The sequence below is a fragment of the Aythya fuligula genome, chromosome 1, assembly GCF_009819795.1.
Source record: "Aythya fuligula isolate bAytFul2 chromosome 1, bAytFul2.pri, whole genome shotgun sequence".
In the NCBI taxonomy this organism is placed as follows: domain Eukaryota; kingdom Metazoa; phylum Chordata; class Aves; order Anseriformes; family Anatidae; genus Aythya; species Aythya fuligula.
This window is the reverse complement of record NC_045559.1, coordinates 118,038,408-118,060,905: the sequence shown is the minus strand read 5'-3', so window position 1 is coordinate 118,060,905 and position 22,498 is coordinate 118,038,408. Positions and strand designations below refer to the sequence as shown.

The window sequence follows — 22,498 nt, the reverse complement described above, 5'->3', positions numbered from 1 at the left end:
AAAGGGTTGGGGTGATGAGGAGGGAGAAGAGGAAGGGGTGCCGCTGCTTCCCCGTCTGTCGCTGGTGGGAGGAGGGCTGTGAGATCCCTTAAAAAGCAGCGTGTTCCAGGTGTGTTCACTGCAAGGGGGCTGTGATTTAGGGCGATTAACATCTGTGACACATGAAGCACTCGTGCTTGCTCCCATCTTGCTGGAAAGCTGCGTGCAGCTCTGTTTTTAACCCGCACAGGCTGCACTGACACATGGAGCTGCACCCGGAGAGCGCAGCTCCTTCCCTGCAGAGAGGGGGCTTATCCCCTGCACACCACCACAGCGAATAAGCAGCAATCCCACGCCGCTGTCTGCAGCCCTCAACCCAATTCGTGCCACCCCGCAGCCCCCCAGCACGCCTCCAAAGCCAGACAGGGGGGTGCAGGGAAGAGGCGAGGGTGACGGCTGCCTCCAAGCACCGAGGACGCCTTCTGTCCCCCGCTCACGTTCCTGCAGCCTGGAACTGGGAGCTGTTTTCCATTTTATTTCAGAATTAGGATTTTCTGGTTTTGTCGGGGGGTGGGCGGGAGGATTGTGGGTTTATTGGTTTGTGGGTTTTCTTGTTTGTTTTTTTTTGTTTTGGTTTGTTTTTTTGTTTGTTTGTTTGTTTGTTTTTGTTTTGTTTTTTTTTTTTTTTAACTGACTTACCTAACTGGCTTTTGAAGCAGTAATGAATTCAAGATGATCCCTTAACTTATTAAAAACAGCATCTAAATCGCTGCCCAGTGTTTCACTCGATTTAATGACACCCAGCCGAGTTTATTAAAGAGAAAAGCCCTGGGAGGGGAGCCCCTCTCCCCACTGCACAGCTCACCCGGGCCAGCGGGGTGCTGCAGGGGGGCAGGCAGCCCCGTCCCACAGAGCTGCGGGATCCCGACCCGGGCACAAGAGGGGATTTTACAAAGGCAAGGGGAAGGAAAGGCGCAGTAAAGCCCTGTGGAAGGAGGAAGAACGATAAATAGAAGGAAGGAAGGAAAGAAAGTGCTGCTGGGGAGGGGGGAAAAGAGAGATTCCCCACAGATAAGGCAGGGGGGGAAAGGCATTAACAGGGTGCTACCAGAATTTAACTGGCTAGCACATCCCTTTGGCAAGGTCAGGAGCGAGACTGTGCAAAGACACGGATACCTGCGTTTGCTTCTCGCAGCAGGGCAGGCGGAGGAGGGAATGTTTTTCAGTCTTGGCAGAGTTTAACCACCCTCTCTGCAGGATGCAGAAGCGACTACTGGAGTTGGAAACTTTCTCAGATGTGAGGAAAAGATCCCTGGGGGGTCCTCTCCTGGGCTCCTTTGCCCATATAATCTTTTCCGCCCTGAGCATCGTGGAAATAAACATTCCCCGTCCCTAATGGTACAGTTAACGGTAGCACGGCTTGTTTTTAAAACAAACCCTTCGAAAGGCCCCAAAAGGGTCTGGGGACGTTCAAGAGCTGCAATATCCTACAGCAGACGCGCATCTCAGCCCTCTCTGGTGTGCTGTCGAATCCTTACTACTATTTTTACCGCTACCAGAGTCAGGGAAACATTTCACCGGGGGTTTATCATTCCACCACCACCATTATAAACTATTTAGGCCAGTCAGGGTTTGCTCTCAGCCTTTCAGGCACCATCAAGATTTTCCCTCGCTGCAGCGAGAGGCCTCGGGACTCGCCGGGCAGCACCGTGTCTCTCTCACGGTTTTATTTTTGTTTCCCTACGGGCTGTTATGCTGCAGACTGAGGCCCTCGAGAGTCAGCGGGCAGCACCGTGCCTCTCTCACGGTTTTATTTTTGTTTCCCCGTGGGCTGTCACGCAAGGCTGCCCGGCAGAAGCGGCGAGGCAGGAGTCACGGGAGGCCGGCCACACCGGCTGCCTCTCCCGTAACGCAATTAGCTGCTGGAGGGGATCGTCTTGCCAAGACCAGGACGTAGGAAGAGAGCGAGCCGTCTTGGCACGGTCCTCCCCAGAAATAAAAGGGCTGAGCTCATCAGCCGCCGGGAGGAGGATGAGGCGAGGCTGGCTGCGCAGGGCAAGCGGTGCCCGAGGCGAGGGAGCGCCTCGCCAGCAGGCCGGAGGTGCCCGAGTTTCTGGCGTGTGGCTGTGCTATTAAGAGCTAAAAACGAGGAGAAGAAGGGAGACCAAACATGCCAGCAGCCACCCTGATGTCAGGCGTTGGCCCTACAGCGCTGTGGTGAGCTACAGCACTTAGCGGGGTCCTGTCGGGGAAGCAGTGCGGTCACCTCTTAAGCACGGCCTGTTATTATTTATAGGTAAGGCGATTAAGGGCCCTTAGTGGCTGCAGCACCTTTGAGACGGGTCTTAAAGATCTCGCTGGGCTCTACAATAATCTTTGATGGGCCACTCGTTCAGCAGCAGCGTGCTTGTGTATTCAGGGCCTGCCGACAAGGCTCAGCAGACAGAAAGCTACCAGCAGCATGCAGTTTATGGGGGAGAAAAGGGAAAAATGCTGAAGCCTGCTGCACAGAGCCCCTGGGGCCAGCTGCGCTGTGCCTGGGGACTGAGGGACACGGTGGCTGCAGGCAGAGCCCCAGAGCAGGGAGGTACGGCGCCCGCATCTCCTGCCTTAGCATGGTTTGAGCCCCCCAAAAGTCAACGCAGAGGCAGCAGGCAGGCAGCAGCCCGGACCCAAACTTCAGGACACGCTGACAACTCCAGTGAGTGCAGTTACAGGGTCTGGTCTGTACGGGCCCACGTAGCTGCCTGAACACTACGCTGAATAAGTTCACCCGAGGTTTGAAAAAAAAATATCCTTCCAAGGAGGAAACACGTTCAGGAATTTGAATTTTAAAAAGCAACAAAGGTGAGGAAGACTGACACTTCTTTCCTCCCCAGAGCTGAAGGACAAAAACTGAGGCTTCGAGATCAAAATGGGATTTGTCTCAGGAACACCAGGGCTTTCTCCATGGAGAAGGACAAGTCTGGCCCCACAAAAGGCAGGGGACAACGCTGCTCACATGCTCCCTACAGAAGCTTCTGCTCTCCGCCCTGCTAGACTGTGGGCAGCTCTACCATCCTCCATCTGCACCTGAGATGTTTTTTGGTTTCACACTGTCTGCTGGGCAGCTTTTCAAAAAAAAGATTTACGTCTGCCACCAGAAAACAAAGGGGAACACAAGCCGAGCCCTGACACTGCCATCTAGGATTGGCCCACTATTATGTTTGTTTCCAAAGTGCATTTTCCCCACAACCTTCCAGAGTGCACAAGCCAAGTTTCTTCCTGGAAAATCGACTCTGTCTGTGAACCGAAACCAAAAGTGGACTGTGTGCTCGCAGGTGACGGGGACTGCTTGCTTCTGGGGCTGTTTTTTTTATCTAGGCTATGCCTGTGAGTGAGGCGAACATCGTTTGGGATTTGTTTAACAGCAGCCCCGCAGCCCAGCTTCTGCTCTCCTGTCTCCTCCCCTCCCCAGTAAAGGCATAAAAAAGAGCTTAAAAACAAAAGAGGCAGCCCCTTAGTCATGCTGATTTTACCTCCCTGGCTATTGGGATGGTGATAGTGAATGCGATAAACCATTTAAGATAACAAGCTGCAGGAGCCTGGCGGAATACAAAGCGACCTGTCCCCAAAAGGAATAGGTCGGACAAAGTCCTGCATATTCAGGGGAAAAGTTATCCCAAGGTCAGCCCCGCAGAGGTGGTCAAAGACAGACTTAGGAATTGGATAAAGACTCCATTAGGAGATGCACAAGGAGCTTAAAAAAGGAGGGGAGCCACAACTTCTACATCCAGAAACCAAAAAAAAAAAAAAAAAAGAAAACCCACAAGCTTGGTATTCTGTGAGCACCCCTTCTGTGAAGGAGAAAAAAAAAGCCAACGTTTGCTTAAAAAAAAAAATCAATCCCAAATATGCAATGCGCAGATAGAGTTTAACAGCTAAGCTAAACAATATTTTTATCAAGCACATATAGGACTTGCACGCCCGATCACTGTAAAAGCCTGAAGTGCTCTTAAAAGTAACACCACTAACAAGGCAAAGACCACTCTTTTGGCACAACTCAAAGGACCTGGAGCGCATACAAATAGGGTTGCAGCTCAAGTATCATTCCTTCCTGCCCTGCAGCTGGGGATTTCACAAACTCTTAAAAAAAAAAAAAATTGTTAAAATTCCCAAGGGAAAAAAAAAAAAAAAAAGCACCTCATATTGAAGCGGAGTCACAGCAATGATGTGCCCCCCACATCACCCTGTCCCAGCGACGGGGTGGGCAGCGTTACCCCTGGGGGGCTTCACGCAGGTTTGGGGGGACATGGGGAGGAGACAGAGGGGAGAGGGAAGGGGTACTTCCCTGCGTTGCCATCCCATCCCGAAATAAACCCCGCGTGGCAGCCCCGTGGTGCCGTGCGTTACTCACCTGGTTCCGTCCTGCGCGCTGCAGTTCACGTCGGCCCCGTACTCGAGGAGATGTCGCACGATGCTCAGCCAGCCTCTGGCACAGGCCTCATGCAGGGCACAATAACCCGCATTGTCACGATGGTTTACATCACAGACCTTGTTTTCCAAACAATACAGAACCACTTCCTGGAAATAGGAGAGGAGGAAAAACATACATCGAGTTATTTGTTACTGCCGAGCTGCTGCACGGGCTTCTTTAAGGAAAAAGGGGGCTGGGGGACAGGAGGTAAAGCACAGACTCCCTACAACATGCCCAAGTACCCCCTTAGACACAGATCAGCCAAAAAAAAAAAAAAAAAAAAGGACAAAAGGGAAGGCGTTCAAAGCTGTGTTTGTACAGGAGGCACCACGATTGTCAGGAGCAGACAAGGCTGCAGCGCGGCACCGAGAGCCCCGCGCCCCGCGGAGAGGTTTTCCCATCGCCGCAGGAGCCCGGGGACGTGCAGATTTCCCAGGCAGGGCTCCCAGCTGCCGCTTCTCAACGCTTCCACACGTGAAAGCGGCAGGAAGGTTTTTGCTCTGACATCTGCATTTCTGGGCGCCGGATTCTGCACGCGCAGCGGCAGCATGGCCCACGTCAGTTCGGTTTTTAAAAAGAAAAAGCACATGATCCGAAACAAAACACATTTAAGACACACAAAGGACAGTTTGCTGCTGGAAAACAAACAAACAAAACAAAACAAAAAAACAAAAAAAGCCCAGCTCTATCAAGATCAGGGAAATCCCATTTTCACCCACACTGATTTTCTGCATGCAGAACCAGAGTCAGGCGCCAGGTTCCAATAACTAACCCGGCGCTGTGGGAAGCCATGTGAATTTAACGCAATTCATCTTGCAGTCAAATACACCACGGTTGAGAGCCCGGGCCGGGCTCAGAGCTCTGCGCTGTCGCGTGGCCTCGAAACAATGACTGCTCCATCACTCAACCAAAAATTTGGGATGGTGCGAGTCTTCCTCGATTTGTGTCAGACGCAAAATAAAAAATACAAAACGCGCACGCACGCATCTCTAAGTGATGCTGCACATACAAGGCAGCCCCCGTGGCAAGATTAAGCCATTAATTTTGCATTTGCTGCTCTCAGGGATTACGGGGTACAGCGTGGGGTGGAGGGGGGGGGGGGGGGGGGGGGCGTTTGTTTTCTCGGAACAGGAGGATGAAACCACCGCCGGGCGCGACGCATTTATCCCTCCAGTTCCCAAATCTACCGGAAAGCCCACAATCAGCCGTGCTCTCGGTATCCCTGACCCGAGGACTGGTATCCAGGATACAGCATGAAGCTGTTCTTTTAGCAGGCCCTCACCAACCAGGCGAAGGAGAAGAGCAGCGAGCCAGCGAGCTGCAGTCCCGGGCACGAGAGCATCCCTCCCTGCCGCCCCATCCCGCGCCCCCGGGGTGCTTCTCTGCCACCCGGCGGCTTCTGGTGGTCCCTCTCACCGCCCCAAAAGCCAAAAAGCAGCCCGGAAAGGACGCTCTTCACCCCGCGCTTTCCCAAAGCCGGCGAGAAAGGGCGGTGTGAAATTATACCCTAGAGGCAAGAAATTTTCCTGCAAATCCAGACCACCCCGCGAGGCAAATTAGCGGGCGGCTATCGGTAGCAGAAGCGGCGGCCGTATTCAGGGCTGCCTTCAGCACGCAGTTGCCATTTAAAACAGCTTCTGCAGCTCGAAATAAGAAAAAGGCCTTTCGTCTATTTTCATGGAAAGCAAAGGCTGCTTCTAGGGCAGAACACCTACCGCCGGCCGAAAACGCTAATTTTGTCGGGCAATTCCACGTTAAGAGGCTATAAGAAGAATGTCATTAACCACAAAATGTAACCATAAAGACCATAAAACTCTACATTGTTAATTAATTAAATGCCTCATTAACTTTTTTTAACATGATTTATTCAATTTACAAAAAAAAAAAAATTAGCCATCGCCGCCCAATAGGGGAACATGTGGTGCCACAAACACGCTTTTGGTTTCACGAGCACCTCTGGCTAACGTTGGAGAAAGGCCGTGAGGCTGCCGCGGGGCGATTTAGTGCCTGTTCAGGTGCTCCACTCCAACCAGCAGTCTGAAAATCGCTCTCGGTTAACCCGAAGAGCCAAGCTCACACGTCACCAGCCAGATCTGGGCCACCGCTGCTCCTGCAGCCGGCAGCTCGTTAGCCAAATCGTAAATGGCCACAAGAATCGGTGCAAGCCGCGGGAACCCACCTTTGCAGGCATCCAGCCCCCTCGAAACAAACACCTTTTCCCCGCTCCTACCATACACCATGCATTGCCCTGATTTCATTGCCTTTCCAGCCAGGATTTATTCCCAAACCCACTGGAGGAGTTCCCAAGTCCAGGCACAGACTAAAAAGCAACACGCGGCACAAAGACAGCCCATGTTTCCTCTTGCATCACGTTCATTACCCGAGCCTTTTGTAATGTATTTTTTTTTCCAAAAAGACTTTATGCTCCCTGTAATTCCCCCTCCTTTTTCCCCCCATCACAAACAGTAAATTACAGTTTTAAGACTACCATTATCTCAAGTCATTTGTTTCAGATGGGGAAAACGTAATGGATTCAAGCCCGACCATAGGCTGCCATGGGCTGCTTGCATCCCGATTAAGCAGCGCCTGGCACGGAAGCCTCGTGAAGGAAACCTTTCCCACAGCCTCGGTTTTGCTGAGACCATGGGATGTGCAGAGCTGAGCAGCGTGTGCCATACTGCCTGCATGCAGCCTCGGGGCCGCAGCTCTGCACTTTCTCTGCACCCCAGTCCTCAGGCAGCACCGATAAGAGCCACAGCTCACACCCACCAGGCTTTTCCCCCTCTTGGGTGAGTTCAAATCAGCCACCCTCATGCCAGAAAATCAAAATCCCTAAGCAAACGATGGTGGAAATGCCTGCTGAGAGCACAACGCTACCCAAGACCTTCACTTTGGAGAGCCCTGGCATCCGTGCGCTTTCACAGCCACCCCGATACGGGCTGGTGCTGCAGCCAGCTCCCACTGCTAGCAAAGCAGGCAGAGCCCTCGGCCCCTGCTGGAGCAAAACCCTGGCCCATCACAAATCTCTGGGGCAGCTCGGGTTGACCTCAGCAGGCAGAGCACCCAGCATCCCACAGCTACAAACCAGAGCACTTGCCCCACGGACAAGGGAAGGAAAGGCGCGCCGACAGCTTGCAGCACGCGCTGCGCTACGCTTTGGTTTGGGATCCATAGGAAATTTTCGATCTGTCGGAACTTAAATAATTTAAATGATAAAGATTACCATAGCAACGTTGTAACAACTGCTTCTCCTCCTCCCAGCCCAAGTGCCCTGAGCTGGAAGAAGCTCTGCTTAGGGCACGCTCCAGCTTTCCAACGCGCCCTGCCTGCCAGAGCTGGAGAAGGCAGCCCTCCAGCCCAGGCTCCCCAGCTGCATGAAAGCAATTTCCAGGCTTCAAAAAATCCCTGAGGCCCCAACAGCGCCAGAGCTGATGCCACCAGCCCGCCAGGGCTCAGCCTCAGCCCCAAAGTCAAGCAGGTCTCCGTTCACCATCCTGGCCAACAGCCTCTCCTCGAGACCCCAGGTTGAGCAACAGCGCCGCTCACACCTACGCTGCCCAAATAAAAGCATGCTTCAAAACAGCCGAGCTGGCAGATTCATCAGTTCCTGATTTCTGTAGCAACAGGGGGGCTGTTTCATCAGGCAACGCTGTTCCAGCTACGCGGAGGAGCCCCAGCCTGCGAGCATAAAACACGTGGAGCGCTCCTGCGACGCACCCGATCACGCAAGAGGACACTTCAAGCACTGCACCCCGTGCCACACACCCGACGGCTCCTCGGAGGAAAGAGCGGAAGAAATAAAAGCCTGCTCCTAACCTACACGCAACTAACAAAGGCCAAAACGACACGGCTCATTAAAGCTCACCGCACCAACTTTAAAAAAAAAAAAAAAAAAAAGGCACGGGTTCTGCTTGCAGATGGTTTGCATTTAAACAGAAGCGAGGGCTGCTAATAAAACTTCCCCCCGTGCTCACTCCCGCGGGATCCTGCCCACCCCGTGCCCCCCAGGTGACGGCGGCCCCCCGGGGCCCTCACCTCGTAGCCCAGGCGTGCTGCCCGCTGCAGGAGGGTCTCGCCCGCGTTCTTGTTGACGATCAGCCTGCGAGCCTCGGGAGGCATGGGCCGGCTCGGGGTGGTCTCCGGCGGGGGGCTGGCCACCTGCAGCGGCGAGGGCTGGGGGGCGGGCGGCAGCGAGGGGGGCTGCTGCAGGCGCTCGAACAGCTTCTGCTCGTAGGGCTTGGCCGGCGAGGAGTCGCAGTCTGAAGCAGGCTCCGGTCGCTTCCTGACCTTCCTCATTACCGTAACCTGTCAAAATCGTTATCTGTTTAGGTTGTTTCCTTTTTTTTTTTTTTTTTTTTTTTTTTTTCCTTCCCCTCCTCGTTTTTACAGTGCGGCGAGGGGATTGCATTTTGCCCGCAGAGAATTGCATTCCTCTGCTCGCACTGAATTTTTTACGAAAGCGCCGCTACAGCTTTTAAATGCAAGATCCCTCAATACCCGCAACAGCAGCTTAAACACGGGCAGGTTAAGAAAAGGAAAGACAAAATGTGCAAAGCATACGCAGGAACGTCTGAAGGGAACCACCGCTACCCCGCATGCACGGCAGCGCGGTAGTTTTAAGCAGGCTGGCTCTGCATTCGGAGGTGCTAGTGGACAATTAAGTCTAAATAAAGATACCTTATCTTCAGCATTTTCGATATCTGTGGTGTCATCCCCTGTCAGGGATGACCTCCTTCTCCTCTCCTGCAGTGCCAAGTGTTTTGTTTTACACTGACGTTTCCCTGATGGCTTCTCACACTCGGAGTATTTCTGCAGCAGAGATGCAGGTTGGAAATCCTCCTCTTCATCTGTGTACAGCCCATCTGTCTTCCGGCTTTCTTTAATTTTCTGCTGTTTGGCAGCCAACCTCGAGGCTGGAGTACAGCTTGGCTGAGCCTGCCTTTTGCTGTTTGCATTGGTGGATGAAAGGCTCTTCATGTGCGGAGACACTGGGAATACAGGCAAGCCTAAACGGGAAGGAAAGGCATTACACGTTGCATGGTGTGTTAAAAGCAAAACATATTGCTAGCACTTAACACAAGCTCCTTGACTGCTTAAGAGATCTACCAATTACGTTTTCAAATCATTAATATTTTAAAGCCTTCCGCATTCGAACTGTAAACAGCGCCTTCGCAACGCCACGCCGGCTAATCGCCGCGATGCTCTGATAGAGATCGCCACGCCAAGCTCCCCGCCACCGGGGCCTGCGGGGGCAAAAGCCTGCCCTGCTGCGGGAAGAGGCCGGTCCTTACCTGGGACTGCCTCGTCTGGGTGGGAACCAACTGCTCCCTCACCCCACGCCCTGCTGGGCTTCCCTGCCTCCTCTGCTTGAGCTGCGGGGCTGGGGGAAGGAGGGAGAAGGAGGGGATGCAGGAGCGTGGAGAGGTCGTTGTGGGACAGCACCCACGGCACGAGGAGGGGGAGCATCTCCCTGGCAGCGGTCTGAGCTCGAAGCCAGCACAAGAGCACGAGAGGCGATGTGGGAAGCCCCGTGCATGCCCGCTATCCACAGCGTGGGACGGGGACGGGGCAGGAGCAGCCGGCGGCTGTGCTCTCCGAAAGGCTGCGAGAGCAGAAAGCGCTGGGAGGCGAGGCACGGCCAGCGGCAGCGCTCTGCAGCCCGTGGCAGGATGTGTGCAGGGCTGGGTTTTCTCGGCGGATGAGTTAGAACAAGCTGAATCCCACAATCTGGGCCACATGCAAAGAGCATGGGTACTCCCTTTTCAGAGCGCGAGCGGGGTTTTTTGCAACAAAACAAGGACAAGAAAGTTGACTTTTTTATAGCCAGAATTTCCCTCGGGAAGAGAATCGAGGTGACCTCAGAAACAACTCCTCTGCAGAAAAAAATGAATGAAAGGTTGCTGGGGAGGAAGGGACACTTCAGCCAAACAATGCCACACCGTCGAGGGAAGGTGCGGAAAAAACCCAGAGCACTTGAAAAAGGCTCTGAGGAGCCTCTGAAGTGATGCTGCTTTCAGAGCAGAAGAGATGGCAGGAGCAAGTAAGGCACAAGGCTGCTCCAAGAACAGACACCATTATTTAAAGGGACTCGATCCAGAGCCAGTTGGTTAAAAAATAAATTAAAAAATCTAGAATACTCTTAGTGGGCAGCTTCGTACTTCTGTCTTCCCTTAAATAGAGCTGTGAATGCAACTTGCAGAAGGCTTTCTGGATTAAAGATGAAAACAGAAATCCCTCAGTTCTTCAGAGCCACTTTCTAGAAAAAAAATGCACACCGCGGCTTGCCAACCAGATGTCAGGGGATTTACAGGACACATGATGTGCAGATTGTTCAGCAAAAATCCACCAACTTTTCAGGCTCTGCGATCAGACAAGATGCCTTCCAGTCGTAGGCTGAGCCTCCTGATGCAAGGTTGTCTTTCCGACTCTATGGACAGCATGATATCAGAGGGGTGTTTCTCATTTTCCTGCTCCCAACTAACCTGACTGGGGGAGCACGGGAAAAGCCCAACTCCAATAGAGAAGCATCATCATTATCTCCTTAACGACTTACTAAAAAAAATCATGAAGATGGAAAGCAGCAATGAGGTTTGGTGAGGGCAGGGGAAGTCCGAAACCGCTGCAGAGCAAAAAAAAAAAAGAACAAGAAGAGGGGAAAAAGCAGGTCTGGAGAAGGAGAGGAGTACAGAAAGGATGGAGGAGAAAAGCAGAGGAAGAGTAGCATGTCTCAGAGAACTGCAGGCTTTCCCGTTCAGGGATGCCGTGGAAGTTTAATCACCACCCAAAACGCGTGCTCCAAGCCTGCAGGATTCACGTGAACCCTGTGCTCTGCTCTGACCTCCGCAGTGGCGACAGCAGGCACGGGGCCAAACGTGCGCTGCCGCTGGGAGATGAAGAGCAGCGAAGCGATGCCCAGGAGCTTGAGGATCAATAACGCTGCAAAAGGCCAGCGCTCTCCAGAAAAAGCCGAGCATCAGCCCAGGAAACGCAAGGCATGAGGGCTGAAAAAAAAGGCAAGCGGTTCATCCCCAAATCCCAGCCCATCTTCCTGGCCACGACACGCGCGACGGGAGAAGAAACAAGAGCAAGGATATCCCCTTAATATCCATGCAAGAAAATTAAAAAAAAAAAAAAGTAAAACCAGGCCTCTGAGTGATGTGGGTTGTGGTGAGCCTGACTCAGAGCAGAATTAGCTCCCCAGCCCACAGGACCACGCTGCAGGCTGCCGTGTCCAGCTCCCGTCCCCAGCCCAGCTCCCAGGGGTGATGGATGGGGTCACCGCAGGGATCTGGGCTCCTGTGCTGGCCGGGGACCTGCGGGCACCACCTGGGAGCTGGGAGTGCCTGTTTGCAGACACAGAGAGAAAAAGAGCTGCAAGCGACAGGGGATGTTCCCGTGTTTGAAACACCCGCTTGAGAGACATGTGTTGGAGAAAAGTTTGAGGGCAGGTCCCGGGAGAGAAGGAAAAGCCAGAAGTCTTCATCCTGGTGTGACCACCCCGCAGAGAATGCTCTGCTGCACAACGGGGGGGAAATCTCCCCGTCCTAGTGAGCTGCAGAAAAGGAGACTAAAAGGTTTACACTTCAGTGGGGCTGGGGGAGCGCCGATAAGTGATTTGAGTGATCTCCAGTGCCTCGGCACAATGGCTGGCGAGGCACGATTTAGTCAGGTTTATGGGTTTGTTAGAGGCTCCCAAAAGCAGGTTTTTTGTAGCCACGGGGTGACTGGATCTGAATACCTCTGGGGAAAGGGCATAAATCGGGAGGCACCTTGTTTGATTTCCTGGGGTCATGTGTATGGGAAAGCCTGTTGCTACCATGAGAGGCATTGCAGGGGAAAGCTAGAGCATCCTCACACAGCGTGCCTTCTTGTTAGCGACCCTCGTTTCATCTCTACAAGATATCTTTTTCTGAAAGTACAAAGGGGAGCAGGTGATGGGCAGGGATGTTTGAGCTGATACCACGCTCACCAAGGCGGCACATAAAGCAAGGGAGGAAGAGTGAAAGCTCCCTTTAAACTAAGTTTTGATCTCCCCTTCCACAAATCCTTTTGGAGAACCTTCCCCAACCATAAGCATCAAAGTTTGGGGTTTTCTGCCCTTGGGTAATCCTAATGAGGGGAAAGATGGGTGGGGAGCTTTAGGACAGAAGAGATGCCAATAGTTCTGCCTGCGACCTGGAGATGCCACCCAGGAAAATTGTCCCAAAGCGCAGGACAACCTGGACTCAGCCTTTCCATCAGCACGGGACAACAGATCCACTTGCCTTGTGCTTCTCCCTCTTGAGGGGTCCCAGATGGATTACAAGCAAGGCTGGCTGGGGACACGAAGGCTTGATGAAGCTCCCAGCCCTTCAAGGAGCCCAAACGACCAGCTCAGAGCTCCCCACCATGGGGACTGAGCAGAAAAGAGGGATAAGAAGCTGGAGGAGGAGAGGGAGGGAGGGAAGCTGCCAGAGACAAGGCAAGGAAAGCTGATGTTCCTGAGGAGGTGACTCCTGAGGACAGAGACACTGGGAAGACCTCAGCACCCGCACGTGGAGCAAGCCCGGGACAAACCAGCCAGGCATCCCCGAGGGAGGAAGACCAGCCTGGCTCCTGCCCCGGGAAAGGCAGGGAAGCCCAGCAGCAGGGAGGGTGATGGAGGCGTTGCGTTCCCCAGACAGAGCCGCTAGCTGTCCTGACGCTGCTTCACGGGGTCCCCGCCGCCCCAACCCAACCCAACCCAACCCAACCCAACCCCACGCCCGCGTGGCCTAAGAGCCCGCTCGCTCCCCCCCTTGGCCCAGAAGCATCGTACGCCCCCCACATCTCCTCTAGAGGCACAATCTCCATCTTCACGTTATCTCCGGAGGGGTTATGGAAAGCCAGAACGCACACACACGCACGAACACGTAGGTACACGCACATACACAAACACATTTGCTTGTCTGCCAAATATCAGCTACGGTGCAACTCTTAGAGAGGAGGTGTCAGTGCTTATACAAATGGACATCTACAGAAAGATAGATAAGATAGATAGAGAGATATATCTTTAAAATAAAGCTCTCGACAATTCCTTAACATCGGTGGCAGCATGCGTCACTGTAAATGCTAAAGCCAGCTGGTTTCCCTAGTAGTCTCTGCATACCTTGTTCATTGTCACTTGTTTTGAGGGACTCTTCAGACCAACTTCTATTGCTTTTGGCCTCTGACCTTTTCTTGGTGTGCCTTTCTTCTGTGAAGTCTTTGACCTTTGCAGTGGCCTCTGGCTGAACAGCCTCAGCTAAATCTTTCCTGCTTTGCCGGCCCAACTTGCCGGACGGGGATCTCTCTGGTGACACCTGCTGCTCCCATAGTTCCCTAAGATGCTGCAGGTGACGCTGCTTTTTGGGATGGAGCCCTGTTAATTCAATGCACACCTTCAGGTTGGTCACCTCATTACAATTGGGCTCTTCTAAGTGGTTAGAGGAATTGTTTGTCATTTCCCTCTCAGGCCAGTCATCTAATGGAAAAATAACTAAAAATTAATCAAAAAGCCCCCTCAACTTAAAACAAAAGCTACATTTCACTTTCGGGGCATATAGTCTCAGCTTTACCACCACACTATGCATTTTAAAGGTTCGCTCATTAAGGGTTACATGCACTACAGGAACTCGCACTGCTGTGGCTCCAGTGTCCAACGACTAGTGCCTTACCCTCATATACCGAGGTTTTTATATATACATATATATATATACACATATATATACATACATATATATACATATATATAATTTCAAGTGAAATGACAGTGCTCACATTAGTAACTATCAAGTTCAAAAATGGAAACACATTAAGCCAAAGGGACGTTCCTTTCACGAGACATTCCTTGAGGGAGACCACAGCAAAATGCCAGCCTACCTTTGGAGCTCTTCTTCTTTTTTGCCTTTGACATGAGTTCATCCTGCAGCTCGTCCACAAAGTTTTCGTTTTGGCTGCCATCGTTTTGCACTCTCTCACCAGAGTGTTTACGCTTCCTGTCCAGACGTGGACATGGATGTTGGCCAATATCTTCTGCTGGCTGGTCTTCCGCTTTCTCGTATATAGAGTGTCTCTCTAAGTAACATTTCTCATTCGAGAGATCTTTTTCCTCCGGAGTTTCAAGAAAGTGACCTTGGTTGTTTTCTGCACTGGCAAAAGTACCTAGAAATAACAAATAAAAGAGACATAATAAGTACAAAAGAATTCACTGTGAGAAAGCTACGCTCTCCGATCCGTTCAATGTCATCCCTATCATGACTTAGGGTTTACAAGGCATGCAAATAAATACGAAATTGTACTTCAGAACAAATCTCCTCTGGTCAGCCTAAGTCGGCAGTTTTCTCAACAGCTAAGTACAAATCCCCCGAAAGTACAATACTTTGTGCCGTTTTTTTAGATCACTTTAAGAAGTGCAAAATTCACAATACTTGTAGCCATAGAAACATCACAATATGCTTTTTTTAAATAAAGAAACATCTTTAGATATCAAAAGCACAGACCCTTTTCAGCATGCAACCTCGCCCCCAAAAACCTTGGTAAGTAATAATCCACACTTCACTTTGTGACGACTTCCTTTTCAAAAATACTTTCTGACGATGGTAGAGTATTAGTTTTCCACTAATTCATAATCTTTCCCTAACTTCGCGCATCGAAATGCAGATTCTGACTTAAAAGCATTTGTCCCTTCTTCTGGAGATGTAAGTGGGAAACGGCGCACGCACACACATACAGAGGAATACCACTAAGAATAGCTATGATATTTTGCAAAAAGCTCTACTTGAATCCAAGGTTATAAAAAGGCTTCCTCACTTAAAGCAATCAGCCAGTCGCTGTATATCACACGATCTTTATCACCTCCTTTTAAAAAAGACCTCACTTATTCGGGGAGTATTCCCAGCAATAGCAACCAGGTGAGCTTTGAAAAGCCTCCCGGAAAGTGGCCTGACAAACTGGCACAAAAATACCACGTTGCCAGGCTTGCTGTGCCTTCACCTCCCCCCCCAGCTCTCTTCCCCCAAAGTTAGGGACAGCTCAAGTGATTTTAAATGGATGCTTGACTTAAAATGGCACTTCATCATCATCTTGAATGGGTAGTCTTTCTTTGGCTTAACCAAATGAGTAGGCAGAGGCGGTACAGGGTGTGTGGCTGCTCATCAGCTTTCTATTTAGCCCTCATGGCTAAAAACTGTATTTTCTCCACGCACGCCTGCTGCTGTTTGCCTCAACTCTCCCTCCCGCGTCCTGGCAGCTCACAGTCCCTCTTCCTCTTCGCCCTTCCTCCTCACTTCCCTTCCCGTTCATACATCTGTCGGTTCCCAGCTGGACTCGCGCCCATCCCCAGCCGTGCAGACATCTCCTTCCTCCCCCCGAGCCTCCCCAGCCTCCTCCTCCTCACAGCCTGCCTCCAGCTTCTGCTCTTCCCCCTCGCCAGGTGGGGGCTGCCCCCCTTCCCAGCCCCTCTGCCCTCCCATCAGGTCCCAGCCCCACCACACCTCCCCAGGGCACCCCGGGGTGCAGCCCAAGCACACCCCACCAGATCTGGAGAGCACCTTCCTACTGGTTTCACCACCACCCTTCAAATGCCTGCTGTCAGAAAGGGCAGGCAGGGAAAGGGAAAAAAAAAAAAAAAAAAAAAGAAAGAAAAAAAACTCTCTGATGATATTTTTCTTCACCACAACTTGGAAAAGGCTCCGAGTACCACCCAGCTGTTTGCAGGCACCGGAAGACCCAAGAGCATCGTTTTACACCGCTTGGGAAGCTGCCCGCAGGGCTGCTTCGTAAAACAGCGGAAGATATTTGGCCAAGAAAAATCCAAACAGAAGCTGACTTTCTCCAGGCGAGCGTCAGGACCTTCAGGCCACGCTGCTATCTGGTGACCCTGCGTCCCCCAGCGCCAGGCAGAATTTGGAAACACGCCGCGCTCGCGCACGGGGCAGGGAGTGGCTGTGCAGCACACCAGCCGTGGCTCACACTACGGAGCAGTGTGCCTTTCAAGGATCCCGTTAGAAACGCCTCTATCAGATTTTGGTTTACATTTTTCACCATAAGGGAACATCGTAATTTCAGCTCTCTGGCCCCGGCAGCAGCTCCACAGCACAGCTCCCGCTGGCCATCCCCATTCTGGGGCAGCCCTCCTGCTCACGGTGCTGCCTGCCCCTAAAAAAAGGCAGGCACATCCCGACCGGCCCCCGGAGAAGCTTGCACGGGGTCAGAGGAAGCAGCAGCAGCAGCCCGAGGAGGGCTTGGATGCTCTTAATCTCCGAGGCTCGCAGGAAGCAGCAATCTAATTCCAGCCTGCCGCCACCGAGGGCAACCGGCTTCGGATTAATTCCTTTTCGACTCGAGGAGGGCTTGGCACGACCAGGCAGCGCGCCGCCCGCCCGCAGACATGAAAAGGAGGGCAGGGACGCCGGCTGGCAGCTCTCCCCCGCCAGCGCTGCTCGCGGGCTGCGGAGGACGGCGAGCACCCGCTCCTGCTCCCGCGGGTGAGAGCGTGAAGCCAGCGACCTCTCGGCTCGGCTCGCTAATCCCCATTGCATAACCCGCCTGCCACAGCGGGGGACGACGGGGCTGAGATGCTACGGGGGCAGGATGCTACGGGGAAGGGACGCTGTGGGGCTGGGGCACCACGCAGGATGCGTCCTCGCTGCCCTGCCTCCACCACAGGTCTCCCTGGGGGTCTCTCCCCAGCAAGACCAGCAGAGGAGCACACGATCTGCTCACACAGGCTCCACTCTGCCCTCAAAGTGTTTTGCCAGCAACCTGGACCAGCCGCAATGCTGCCCCATATTAAGGGAGAAACATCAGCAGGAAGCCTATCCTGTGCCCTCGACAAGAAGAATTTGTTTTTGCTTCTGTCCCCCACCCCCGTGTACCTACAACATCCTCTTCTCTGCCCCAGGAGGAAAAACAACAACAGAACGCTTTGGGTTTTCGGATCATCATTATTCAAACAGCGAAGAGGTAGCCCGAAACATAGGATAAATGCGGAGTTCTCATAGCAACACACCTCGATGAGTAAGGAGATTAAACTCTTACACGTGTTCCTTCCACAACCCCCAAGCGCTCGCGACTCTCACCACAGCTGTGAGAACCAGCACCGACACCTCAAACCATTTCTTGCCGTCCTACAAAACTACAGACGAGCAAGAATTAAGCAGCGGCTTCTTCACCTACGGTTCCTGCCCGAAGCCCTATTTCCTCGGCGCACCGGCTGCGACCTCGCGACAAACAGTCACACACACACACAGGCAGCCCCAAAAAAAAAAAAACAACCAACACAACCACCCGCACAAACTGTCCTTCGTTTTTCCATCTTCCTGTTGCGGTCAGCTGGCGGAGACCGGGGCCTCCCATGCAATGCAAACAAGGAAACACATCTTAGCGTTTAAGCTGCAATTCTTTTGTTCAAATAACATGGCAGCTATAAACAGCTTTTCCTCTTCCCCGGAGCAACCTCGTACGGCGCTGCCTTATGCAAGACACCCTTGATTCATCCCGGCACCTTAACGACCAGCCGAACGCTAAAAACCACTACCCAGCATCGAGATCACACCATGATTAAAAAATTCAGCAAGGCGCCTTCAGCATCGAATTCAGAGCGTCCCACAGGGCAGAGGAAACATGGCTGATTTTGTCTTGCTTTTTTATTTTTATTTCTTTCCCCTCAAAGCATCCCTGCTTGGGAACTTTCCAGATTTGTTTTCCTTCTGCCTGAACAAACAAACCGCCATCTCCTTGGGTGGACTTTTTTTTTTTTTCCCCTCTTTTTTTTTGCACTATGTCCCGTCAAAGGAAGGTAATGACTGACCAGGGCAAAGGACATATTTACTGCTCCGACTTTGAGTTTGTTCAGGCATATTCACAGTCCAACAACAACAAGAAAAAAAAAGAGACGTGGATTACCACGCGAACAGGCAGCTCGCTCCGATGCTGAAGATCAGCCGCGAGCACTTTGGCAAATCGCAGCCTTCACTTTCACACCTATAAACTGCTTTAACCTTTTCCTTCCGACCTCACGCCCCAAGATCAGGCTTTGAACCCATCAGGTCCTATCTTCCCTGGGTAAGGATTAAACGGGGAGCGTCTCCCTGCTGTAAAATTAGACGAGCGGGTAATTAGGCTCCCCGAGGAAGAAATTGGCGGCGCGCAGGACGTGTTCAACCTTTCACACTTCAGTATGATTTCCAATACCGCTACGAGAGCGCTGCTGGTACCGACATGCGACCATCACATGCCCCTGTTGATGCGCGTGTCCGTGCCAATAGCTTAAATCACTTGATCTCTGCACAATTCTCTGACTCATGACATATGCATCCCATAATTTATCATGTTTGTGCTATGGAAATGCACCGTACGAGCATTGCCTCAGCAACATTTACAAGTCACCTTGGCAACAAAGCAGCTTCGCTGCTGTTCTCATAATGCCCAGCAAAACCTAAACAAGATGGGAGGGAATTAAAACACCTCGAGTTTAGCCCCTGGCTTAAATTTCTCGGTAATCTGGCATCACGGCTAACCCCTTAAATCAGGCATGAAGCTGCCACCTCTCTCCGGACAGCGCGATGAAGCTGAAGGAGGCTCACAGCACTGGAAAGCTACGCGCTGCCCAGTCGGAGGAAAAGTTTAAGGAATCAGATATTGCGCAAAATCGCTTTTGTTGCTGGGAAAAAAGAAAAAAAAAAAAAAAAAGAAAAAAAAAGTCAGCTCGTGTGCTGTACACCTGGGAAAATTATCGAGCCTCAGGGCGAGCTTAAGAAACAGCCCGCATCCCCTCAGGTGCCTCTGCGAGCACCACCTGCCTGCCTTACTCAGCCCGTCCTGGTTGTTGTGCTGGCAGCTTCGGAGCAGCCGAGGGGGCGAGCAGCTGGCATGGCCCCGATCTGGCGCCGCAGGCGAGGAGGCAGCGCCGCAGCCGCGGCAGCGGAGGAGCCCTGCAGGCAGCCGGCAATCACAGTTTCGGTTGCGGTTTTCCTCCTCCCTCCCCGCCGACACCAGGCAGGTGACGTGGTCCCGGCGGGGGTCTCGTGGGGCACGCTGCTCTGCTCGGGGTTGAGGACCTCCTCGGCATCCCCATGGCTCGCGGGAGGCAGAGAGGGAAGCAGGAGAGGCTCCAGACCGGGAGCCGCGTGGAGTTAGGGAGCTTTCAAGCCAAACGTAACAGCGTGGGTAGAAATTGGAGGAAACGGGAAGAAAATAGAGTTTCTCCCACGATCGGCGGCCGTGGCTCTCGCTGGTGATAAGCGAAGGAGAGAGGGGTGAGCATCGTGCTGGGAGACGTGTCGGGAGCGCTGGCAGCCCGAGCCACGCCGGCACCGAGCACCAGAGGCAATCCCGAGGCGTGAAACTCGGCCTCCTGATTTATCAGCTGCTGTCCCCGGGGGCAGAAGGTGAAACACCGTGATAAAAAACTTTTACTGAGGGCTGAATCTGTACCTGTAAGTACCAGCTGCTGCACGGCCAAGCGTGCAAAAGAGGAGCTCCCTCAGCAGAACCGAGCTGGGATTTTGGGGGTCTATAGAGGCAGCCAGACTCTGAAGTATCACGTTAATTCAGAGCTCATTAGCAGCAGAGAGGAACGAGCTAACGTAAGGCTGAACACGCTTTCATCTCAAACACATTTTAGCCAGCAGACCTAGACGAGACCATTTAGCCAGCGGAGCCAGAGACCTCACTAAGTGATGAATTTAAGGACACCCCGTAACGTCAGCCCCGTGCGAGGACGGCAGAGGAGAGGCTGTTTGAGCAGACAGCGATGCTGCACCCCCCTTCCTCCCCCAGCCCCCAAGGGGGATGCCCCACGTGCCCCCCACGTGCCAGCTCTCGCTCCGTCCCTATGCACATCCCCAACCCCGCAGGACCCGGCTGGCCCTGCCATCAGGGCAAGCCAGCAGCAGGACCCCAGGGCATCACCAGGGCAGCAGCCCCTGAGCTCTCAGCTTAACCACGGGGTTGTCTTCCTCCCTGGAGCCACCCCAGGGCACCGTGGTAAAGGGAAAACCCGTCTGGCTCCCCAGAGAGCTCAGCCTCCCCGTCCCCACCCCGGCACCTGCTCCGCTCCAACAACTAAAAGTTCCCCTTGCTGCCTGGCCAGGCCGCTTGCTGTTCAGGCTGCTACGGCAGTGACAGCGATAGCGCGGTGACTTGATTTAGGTGAGCAGCCGAGCAAGTCCGATTGACCGGCATGCTCTCTGCCAAAAGCATTAAACAAAGACCAGAGCAATAATTCAAAGTTATTAAATTGCCCAAACGAAATCTCCTACTGGCCCTGCTCGCGAATCTCCACCTACCGAAGAGCAGAGTTAACCACCGAGTTACACAAGCGCGTGCACGCCCGCAGATGCACACACAGGCGCACGCACCGCGGAGCCTGCACTGCGCTTCCTCTTGTTTTGCAATGCTTTCAGCATCATTTTTTTATTTTTTTATTTTTTTCTGGGTGGTTAACAACGACGCAGCAGCAGGGGGAACTGATCCTTCCCTTAATTATTTAGGTAAAAGAAAAACAATTTGGAAATTGATGGAAGCCAGATGCTTACCAACGGTTCCCAAATAAAAAGTGATTTCGTCTGCATGCGGTAAAAAAGTTAACGCTGCTTATTCACATTTGCCTTGCTTTCGGGGCAGCGCTGCTGGCTGCTGCCTCCATGGCCCCAACACCTTGCCGCAGCCTCGAGGGAGCAGCCAGCCCCTCCAGCCCCCAAGGACTGCATCGACCAGGCGCATGCAACCCCAGCCACTGCAAGAAGTCACCCAGGCAAACAAGTTTTGTATCATTTGGAGTTATACAGGTTTTTTTTTTATGGCTGAGCCAGCCCGACACGTTCCTGCTCCCATCACCCTTCTACCCTGGCCGTGCCACCAACGCCCATTGAGGCTGGGGTTTGGGGTCTCATACGTTCACGACCTGAAGCAGCAACACCACAGGAACACGGAGACTATTCCACGCACTGCGCTGCTGCGAACTGCCGCGGCACAGACACACGCACACGCTTCAGAAAGCCATCGAAACTCGCTTACATCTGTCATTGTCATTTTGGTCAGCAATGGCATCTTCCAGAGCGACAGACTTTGGCTTCTTTTCACTGTTTCCTTTCAAGTTTTCCCAGTCTGCCTGGCTGAATCTGCAGACCTCTGAGTCTTTGGTAGCTGTTTGGCCTTCTCTCTCTTTCATCTCCAACTCTGAGAAGCGCATCATTGCACGCTAGAAAGAGAATTGATATGAAAAAAAAAGTCTTGCGATAAAAGCCACTTCATTTACCTTACCTTATATGAAAGTATTTCCAAAGAAAAATCTGCTCAAAACCAATGTTTGAGAGAGACAGCTTAGCGTAAGAGTTTAAATTACCTGGCTTGTAAAACAGTATTCTAGCATCTATATGCAAATAGCCACACAATTCTTTCATATGTAAGGATATAAATATATATAAACGTACATACTGTATATAAAACAAAAACATTCCGTTTTGGAGGTAAGAGACAAAAACAAAAAGGAAAAAAAAAAAGGGAAAAAAACAAAACAAGAACAAAACAAGAACAAAACACAAAACTGTACAATGAATAAAGACGACCATGGCCCACAAACTTCCCTTTGTGTATTTGGAAATGAAATTTAACTCAAAGGTTTATGTAAGAGTCTAGTAATAAAAATTTGAAGAACTGACCTCACAGTAAGCAGCAGGTAGACATAAAATACTGTCCTCTTGTAATCCTTCCATCTATGTAATTAAAATGGGCACTCAATGGATCATTTAGATAATTTCATCCATTTTTATAAGCACAAACCACTTCTTTTCTTAACAATGCAAAACAATTTGGCTTAACTCATCTGTTCATTAAAAGTAAAATACCTTAAGGCTATTCCTACACAGTATCTGTCTGCCATCCCTCAGCATCAAACCTCAGCACTGCTCCTACTCTTTACTACACATTCTCCTGGTGAAAACGTTGCATAAGACCCACTAATACATGGCTGCTACTCCTCTCCATCACACGTCACGTTTGGCATACTAATCAGAACTTCTGGATACACTTTTGCTGGCTGACACTGCAGGCCAAGTGAGA

At 52.0% G+C, this 22,498-nt stretch overlaps 1 protein-coding gene across 7 annotated transcripts in view; it reads right to left on the bottom strand.

Moving 5' to 3' along the window:
• The window catches only part of BCOR (BCL6 corepressor), a 52,829-nt gene that overhangs the window by 4,843 nt on the left and 25,488 nt on the right, over window positions 1–22,498 (bottom strand). For 3 of the 7 annotated variants that reach the window (XM_032207307.1, XM_032207313.1, XM_032207302.1), the window contains exons 5-11: window positions 22,099–22,152; window positions 21,455–21,638; window positions 14,315–14,596; window positions 13,563–13,916; window positions 9,113–9,441; window positions 8,471–8,740; window positions 4,376–4,542 (exon numbers count right to left, since the gene is read on the bottom strand). In XM_032207307.1, the coding sequence (XP_032063198.1) occupies window positions 4,376–4,542; window positions 8,471–8,740; window positions 9,113–9,441; window positions 13,563–13,916; window positions 14,315–14,596; window positions 21,455–21,638; window positions 22,099–22,152 (1,640 nt within the window). The remainder of the gene's footprint in view (window positions 1–4,375; window positions 4,543–8,470; window positions 8,741–9,112; window positions 9,442–13,562; window positions 13,917–14,314; window positions 14,597–21,454; window positions 21,639–22,098; window positions 22,153–22,498) is intronic. The other 4 variants (XM_032207326.1, XM_032207331.1, XM_032207320.1 and 1 more) reach the window with 4 other exon arrangements.